The sequence below is a fragment of the Ylistrum balloti genome, unplaced genomic scaffold (assembly GCF_031769215.1).
Source record: "Ylistrum balloti isolate Yb309-2 unplaced genomic scaffold, AGI_CSIRO_Ybal_v1 Utg371706, whole genome shotgun sequence".
Lineage (NCBI taxonomy): Eukaryota > Metazoa > Mollusca > Bivalvia > Pectinida > Pectinidae > Ylistrum > Ylistrum balloti.
This window is the reverse complement of record NW_026782859.1, coordinates 186,799-196,025: the sequence shown is the minus strand read 5'-3', so window position 1 is coordinate 196,025 and position 9,227 is coordinate 186,799. Positions and strand designations below refer to the sequence as shown.

At 38.9% G+C, this 9,227-nt stretch overlaps 1 protein-coding gene across 1 annotated transcript; it reads left to right on the top strand.

Moving 5' to 3' along the window:
* Positions 1-3,280: 3,280 nt before the first annotated feature.
* LOC132563392 (calcium and integrin-binding protein 1-like) lies at positions 3,281-8,264 on the top strand (the record flags this gene model as incomplete). The annotated part of the gene is made up of 3 exons (XM_060228155.1): positions 3,281-3,399; positions 3,864-3,952; positions 8,010-8,264. Coding segments are annotated over 3 exons (230 nt in total), but the record flags the coding sequence as incomplete, so codon positions are not given.
* Positions 8,265-9,227: the final 963 nt, after the last annotated feature.

Below are 9,227 nucleotides of genomic sequence, written 5' to 3'. Positions count from 1 at the left end.
AGTACAATTATTCCTCGGCCTTACTTCAGATTATACACATTGACAGTACAATTATTCCTCGGCCTTACTTCAGATTATACACATTGACGGTACACGTGTTCCTCGGCCTTACTTCAGATTAACATATTGACAGTACAATTATTCCTCGTCTTTACTTCAGATTATACATATTGACGGTACAGGTATTCCTCGACTTTACTTCAGATTATACATATTGACAGTACAATTATTCCTCGGCTTTACTTCAGATTATACATATTGACGGTACAGGTATTCCTTGGCCTTACTTCAGATTAACATATTGACAGTACAATTATTCCTCGACTTTACTTCAGATTATACATATTGACGGTACACGTATTCCTCGGTCTTACTTCAGATTATACACATTGACGGTACACTTATTCCTCGGCCTTACTTCAGATTATACATTGACAGTACACTTATTCCTCGGCCTTACTTCAGATTATACATATTGACGGTACAATTATTCCTCGGCCTTACTTCAGATTATACATATTGACGGTACACGTATTCCTCGGCCTTACTTCAGATTATACACATTGACGGTACAATTATTCCTCGGCCTTACTTCAGATTATACACATTGACAGTACAATTATTCCTCGGCCTTACTTCAGATTATACATATTGACACTACACTTATTCCTCGGCCTTACTTCAGATTATACACATTGACAGAACAATAATTCCTCGGCCTTACTTCAGATTATACACATTGACGGTACACTTATTCCTCGGCCTTACTTCAGATTATACACATTGACAGTACAATTATTCCTCGGTCTTACTTCAGATTATACATATTGACGGTACAATTATTCCTCGGCCTTACTTCAGATTATACATATTGACGGTACAATTATTCCTCGGCCTTACTTCAGATTATACATATTGACGGTACAATTATTCCTCGGCCTTACTTCAGATTATACACATTGACAGTACAATTATTCCTCGGCCTTACTTCAGATTATACACATTGACAGTACAATTATTCCTCGGCCTTACTTCAGATTATACATTGACAGTACAATTATTCCTCGGCCTTCCTTCAGGTTTTACATATTGACGGTACACGTGTTCCTCGGCCTTACTTCAGATTATACATTGACAGTACACTTATTCCTCGGCCTTACTTCAGATTATACACATTGACAGTACAATTATTCCTCGGTCTTACTTCAGATTATACACATTGACGGTACACTTATTCCTCGGCCTTACTTCAGATTATACATATTGACGGTTCAATTATTCCTCGGCCTTACTTCAGATTATACACATTGACAGTACAATTATTCCTCGGCCTTACTTCAGATTATACATATTGACACTACACTTATTCCTCGGCCTTACTTCAGATTATACACATTGACAGAACAATAATTCCTCGGCCTTACTTCAGATTATACACATTGACGGTACACTTATTCCTCGGCCTTACTTCAGATTATACACATTGACAGTACAATTATTCCTCGGTCTTACTTCAGATTATACATATTGACGGTACAATTATTCCTCGGCCTTACTTCAGATTATACATATTGACGGTACAATTATTCCTCGGCCTTACTTCAGATTATACATATTGACGGTACAATTATTCCTCGGCCTTACTTCAGATTATACACATTGACAGTACAATTATTCCTCGGCCTTACTTCAGATTATACACATTGACAGAACAATAATTCCTCGGCCTTACTGCAGATTATACACATTGACAGTACAATTATTCCTCGGCCTTACTTCAGATTATACATATTGACAGAACAATAATTCCTCGGCCTTACTGCAGATTATACACATTGACAGTACACTTATTCCTCGGCCTTACTTCAGATTATACACATTGACAGTACAATTATTCCTCGGTCTTACTTCAGATTATACACATTGACGGTACACTTATTCCTCGGCCTTACTTCAGATTATACACATTGACAGTACACTTATTCCTCGGTCTTACTTCAGATTATACACATTGACGGTACACTTATTCCTCGGCCTTACTTCAGATTATACATTGACAGTACACTTATTCCTCGGCCTTACTTCAGATTATACACATTGACGGTACAATTATTCCTCGGCCTTACTTCAGATTATACACATTGACAGTACACTTATTCCTCGGTCTTACTTCAGATTATACATATTGACGGTACAATTATTCCTCGGCCTTACTTCAGATTATACATATTGACGGTACACGTGTTCCTCGGCCTTACTTCAGATTATACATATTGACGGTACAATTACTCCTCGGCCTTACTTCAGATTATACATATTGACGGTACAATTATTCCTCGGCCTTACTTCAGATTATACATATTGACGGTACACTTATTCCTCGGTCTTACTTCAAATTATACCTATTGACAGTACAATTATTCCTCGGCCTTACTTCAGATTATACACATTGACGGTACACTTATTCCTCGGCCTTACTTCAGATTATACACATTGACAGTACACTTATTCCTCGGCCTTACTTCAGATTATACATATTGATGGTACACGTGTTCCTCGGCCTTACTTCAGATTATACATATTGACAGTAAAATTATTCCTCGGCCTTACTTCAGATTATACATATTGACGGTACACGTGTTCCTCGGCCTTACTTCTGATTATACATATTGACACTACAATTATTCCTCGGCCTTACTTCAGATTATACATATTGACGGTACACTTGTTCCTCGGTCTTACTTCAGATTATACACATTGACGGTACAATTATTCCTCGGCCTTACTTCAGATTATACATATTGACGGTACACGTGTTCCTCGGCCTTACTTCTGATTATACATATTGACACTACAATTATTCCTCGGCCTTACTTCAGATTATACATATTGACGGTACACTTGTTCCTCGGTCTTACTTCAGATTATACACATTGACGGTACACTTATTACTCGGCCCTACTTCAGATTATACACATTGACGGTACACTTATTCCTCGGCCTTACTTCAGATTATACACATTGACGGTACAATTATTCCTCGGCCTTACTTCAGATTATACACATTGACGGTACACTTATTCCTCGGCCTTACTTCAGATTATACACATTGACGGTACACTTATTCCTCGGCCTTACTTCAGATTATACACATTGACGGTACACTTATTCCTCGGCCTTACTTCAGATTATACACATTGACGGTACACTTATTCCTCGGCCTTACTTTAGATTTTATATAATAACGGTACACTTATTCCTCGATCTTACATTATTTCAGACTTTGATGGCGATGACGCGATATCACGTGAAGACCTGGGGGAAATGGTGACACGGCTATGTTCCTCACAGAGGGAGACAACACTGAAAGATGAAGAAAGAGTCAGACTGGTCACTGAGGTAGGTAAAATTGATCACTGGGGTATGTAAAATACCCGATAAACTCAGATGTACATGCGTAGACACTTAATAAATTTTATAAAATTTATTCTTACTTATGAATAAAAAAGAAAGAAAAAAAATTGAAATATTGTATCGAAAGCATAATCCCAGACAGGTTCCGTTTAAGCTATATCTTTAATTATCTTTAATTACTGGTATTTCTGATACCAATATTTTCGTGCATTAAATTCACATTTTTAGCATTAAAATTATTTTGGAAACAATAAATTTAGTTGACACTCTTCGTATATATATTACAAGCACGGAGAATGGAGTGGCGTTACCAAAGTATTGTTTTAAATATATACTGTAATTTCTTCAAGAGCTGTTTTTAATGTAAGATACATATATAAGTATTAAATGGAGTACATTTCCAGATGTTTACTGTGAAACAATACATCACATATATTCTTCTGCTGTAGATCCTGAAGGAAGCCGATCTTGATAATGACGACTTAATATCATTTTCAGAATTTCAACATGTCATCTCAAAAGCACCAGAGTTTGAGAGGTAACACAGTTCTAAAACGTTAAGATAGAAAGTAATTGCTCGTCTACACACCGTACTGCTAGGTTCATATGTCGAGTTAGTATGATAATAATAATGGCATTGCAGTCTACGCAGTAAAAGGGCACTTTTATAAAGTCAAAGACATTGGGTAATATGAAAGTTAGTGGCAGAATATTGCGACAATATGACAGTTGGTGACATAATATTGCAACAATATGACAGTTGGTGACAGAATATTGCAACAATATTACAATTGGTGACAGAATTTTGCAACAATATGAAAGTTGGTGATAGAATATTGTTACAATATGAAAGTTGGTGACAGAATATTGCAAAAATATTACATTTGGTGACAGAATATTGCAACAATATGAAAGTTGGTGACAGAAAACAATATGAAAGTTGGTGACAGAATATTGCAACAATATTACAGTTGGTGACAGAATATTGCAACAATATGAAAGTTGGTGACAGAATATTGCAAAATATGAAAGTTGGTGATAGAATATTGTTACAATATGAGAGTTGGTGGCAGAATGTTGCGACAATACCACAGTTGGTGGCTTTAGATACGAACGGTATAATTGCTGATGGTAGTAAATTGAGACAAAATGACAGCCGATGGTGCTTTATTGGGGCAAAAGGGAAGTTGGTGGTAGTATAATTGGGGAGTATGATAGTTATTGATAGTATATAAGGACAGCAGGACAGTTGGTGGTGTATAAATGGACAATGATACAGTTGGTGGTGTGACAATGATACAGTTGGTGGTGTGACAATGATACAGTTGGTGGTGTGACAATGATACAGTTGGTGGTGTGACAATGATACAGTTGGTGGTGTATAAATGGACAATGATACAGTTGGTGGTGTATAAATGGACAATGATACAGTTGGTGGTGTGACAATGATACAGTTGGTGGTGTGACAATGATACAGTTGGTGGTGTATAAATGGACAATGATACAGTTGGTGGTGTACAAATGGACAATGATACAGTTGGTGGTGTGACAATGATACAGTTGGTGGTGTGACAATGATATAGTTGGTGGTGTGACAATGATACAGTTGGTGGTGTATAAATGGACAATGATACAGTTGGTGGTGTGACAATGATACAGTTGGTGGTGTGACAATGGTACAGTTGGTGGTGTGACAATGATACAGTTGGTGGTGTGACAATGATACAGTTGGTGGTGTGACAATGATACAGTTGGTGGTGTGACAATGATACAGTTGGTGGTGTGACAATGATATAGTTGGTGGTGTGACAATGATACAGTTGGTGGTGTACAAATGGACAATGATACAGTTGGTGGTGTGACAATGATACAGTTGGTGGTGTGACAATGATACAGTTGGTGGTGTGACAATGATACAGTTGGTGGTGTGACAATGATACAGTTGGTGGTGTATAAATGGACAATGATACAGTTGGTGGTGTGACAATGATAGAGTTGGTGGTGTGACAATGATACAGTTGGTGGTGTGACAATGATACAGTTGGTGGTGTGACAATGATACAGTTGGTGGTGTGACAATGATACAGTTGGTGGTGTGACAATGATACAGTTGGTGGTGTACAAATGGACAATGATACAGTTGGTGGTGTGACAATGATACAGTTGGTGGTGTGACAATGATACAGTTGGTGGTGTGACAATGATACAGTTGGTGGTGTGACAATGATACAGTTGGTGGTGTGACAATGGTACAGTTGGTGGTGTGACAATGATACAGTTGGTGGTGTGACAATAATACAGTTGGTGGTGTGACAATGGTACAGTTGATGGTGTGACAATAATACAGTTGGTGGTGTGACAATGGTACAGTTGGTGGTGTGACAATGATACAGTTGGTGGTGTGACAATGATACAGTTGGTGGTGTGACAATGATACAGTTGGTGGTGTGACAATGATACAGTTGGTGGTGTGACAATGATACAGTTGGTGGAGTGACAATGATACAGTTGGTGGTGTGACAATGATACAGTTGGTGGTGTGACAATGATACAGTTGGTGGTGTGACAATGATACAGTTGGTGGTGTGACAATGATAAAGTTGGTGGTGTGGACAATGATACAGTTGGTGGTGTGGACAATGATACAGTTGGTGGTGTGACAATGTACAGTTGTGGTGGACAATGATACAGTTGGTGGTGTGACAATGATACAGTTGGTGGTGTGACAATGATACAGTTGGTGGTGTGACAATGATACAGTTGGTGGTGTGACAATGATACAGTTGGTGGTGTATAAATGGACAATGATACAGTTGGTGGTGTGACAATAATACAGTTGGTGGTGTGACAATGATACAGTTGGTGGTGTGACAATGATACAGTTGGTGGTGTGACAATGGTACAGTTGGTGGTGTGACAATGATACAGTTGGTGGTGTGACAATGATATAGTTGGTGGTGTGATAGTTGGTGGTGTGACAATGATACAGTTGGTGGTGTATAAATGGACAATGATACAGTTGGTGGTGTGACAATAACATTGGACAATGATACAGTTGGTGGTGTGACAATGATACAGTTGGTGGTGTGACAAATGGGTGGTGTGACAATGATACAGTTGGTGGTGTGACAATGATACAGTTGGTGGTATGACAATGATACAGTTGGTGGTGTGACAATGATACAGTTGGTGGTGTGACAATGATACAGTTGGTGGTGTGACAATGATACAGTTGGTGGTGTATAAATGGACAATGATACAGTTGGTGGTGTACAAATGGACAATGATACAGTTGGTGGTGTGACAATGATACAGTTGGTGGTGTGACAATGATACAGTTGGTGGTGTGACAATGATACAGTTGGTGGTGTGACAATGATACAGTTGGTGGTGTGACAATGATACAGTTGGTGGTGTGACAATGATACAGTTGGTGGTGTGACAATGATAGAGTTGGTGGTGTGACAATGATACAGTTGGTGGTGTGACAATGATACAGTTGGTGGTGTGACAATGGTACAGTTGGTGGTGTGACAATGATACAGTTGGTGGTGTGACAATGATACAGTTGGTGGTGTGACAATGATACAGTTGGTGGTGTGACAATGATACAGTTGGTGGTGTGACAATGATACAGTTGGTGGTGTATAAATGGACAATGATACAGTTGGTGGTGTATAAATGGACAATGATACAGTTGGTGGTGTACAAATGGACAATGATACAGTTGGTGGTGTATAAATGGACAATGATACAGTTGGTGGTGTGACAATAATACAGTTGGTGGTGTGACAATGATACAGTTGGTGGTGTGACAATGATAGAGTTGGTGGTGTACAAATGGACAATGATACAGTTGGTGGTGTGACAATGATACAGTTGGTGGTGTGACAATGATACAGTTGGTGGTGTATAAATGGACAATGATACAGTTGGTGGTGTGACAATGATACAGTTGGTGGTGTGACAATGATACAGTTGGTGGTGTGACAATGATACAGTTGGTGGTGTGACAATGATACAGTTGGTGGTGTGACAATGATATAGTTGGTGGTGTGACAATGATACAGTTGGTGGTGTGACAATGATACAGTTGGTGGTGTGACAATGGACAATGATACAGTTGGTGGTGTGACAATGATACAGTTGGTGGTGTGACAATGGTACAGTTGGTGGTGTGACAATGATACATTTGGTGGTGTGACTGATACAGTTGGTGATGTATAAATGGACAATGATACAGTTGGTGGTGTGACAATGATACAGCTGGTGGTGTATAAATGGACAAGGATACAGTTGGTGGTGTGACAATGATACATACATGATGCCATGTGACCATTCTTAGTCGTCCTGTATATACTGTTGCCATGTGACCATTCTGAGTCGTCTTGTATATACTGTTGCCATGTGACCATTCTGAGTCGTCCTGTATATACTGTTGCCATGTGATCATTCTGAATCGTCGTCTTGTAAATACTGTTGTCATGTGACCATTCTGAGTCGTCTTGTATATACTGTTGCCATGTGACCATTCTGAGTCGTCCTGTATATACTGTTGCCATGTGACCATTCTGAGTCGTTGATTTACATTTCAGCTCCTTCAGGATACGGTTGTAACTCTACTGGCTTCCCACAACGACAACAACAGAGTTTATCATACCTTATGAATATGACAGTCGAAACCGAACTATGTTCATTACGTTGTGACTCTGAAGTACTATATTGTATTATCGAATCTATAGCATTACCTGCAGAAAATCAAAATTATGTGATTCATGTCCTACTCCTTACAAAACTCCTTTCATAGCAGGTGTCAGCTTATTTTATTAATCGTTTATCTTGTTTATATTAAAGAGCCATGTATTGTTTCATATGTAGTTATTTTCTTGAATTTCAGTTCAGTCCTCTCATTTATCCCCATCAGTCCTCTCATTTATCCCCATCAGTCCCCTCATTTATCCCCATCAGTCCTCTCATTTATCCCCATCAGTTCCCTCATTTATCCCCATCAGTCCCCTCATTTATCCCCATCAGTCCCCTCATTTATCCCCATCAGTCCCCTCATTTATTCCCATCAGTCCCCTCATTTATCCCCATCAGTCCCCTCATTTATCCCCATCAGTCCTCTCATTTATCCCCATCAGTCCCCTCATTTATCCCTATCAGTTCCCTCATTTATCCCCATCAGTCCCCTCATTTATCCCCATCAGTCCCCTCATTTATCCCTATCAGTTCCCTCATTTATCCCTATCAGTTCCCTCATTTATCCCTATCAGTTCCCTCATTTATCCCCATCAGTCCCCTCATTTATCCCTATCAGTCCCCTAATTTATCCCCATCAGTCCCCTCATTTATCCCCATCAGTCTCCTCATTTATCCCCATCAGTCCCCTAATCTACCCCCATCAGTCCCCTCATTTATCCCTATCAGTCCCCTCATTTATCATAGTTCCTTATATTTCACTGGTTAGATAGTAGTAGTTTGTTACAACAGTTGACAGACAATACAGAGAACTATCGTAGCTACAGTATTGTGCATGAAGCCCTGATTTTCAAATAAAGTTTAGTTTTTTGTTGGTTTTTAGACGGATACATAGATAAACACTATTACACCTGGAACCATGTGTAGATTATCATTTTTATGGTCACTGAATTTATCTTCATTTTAATGAACAATGAGACAAGGACTGTCACATTTGCTGGGTAAGAATACATCACAACCTTGCTGCCCATTTGAATACATACATATAAAAACTACTACGTGATTTAACAGAAGCTGGTATAAGCATCACCTTATGTCTCACTGGTTTGCTG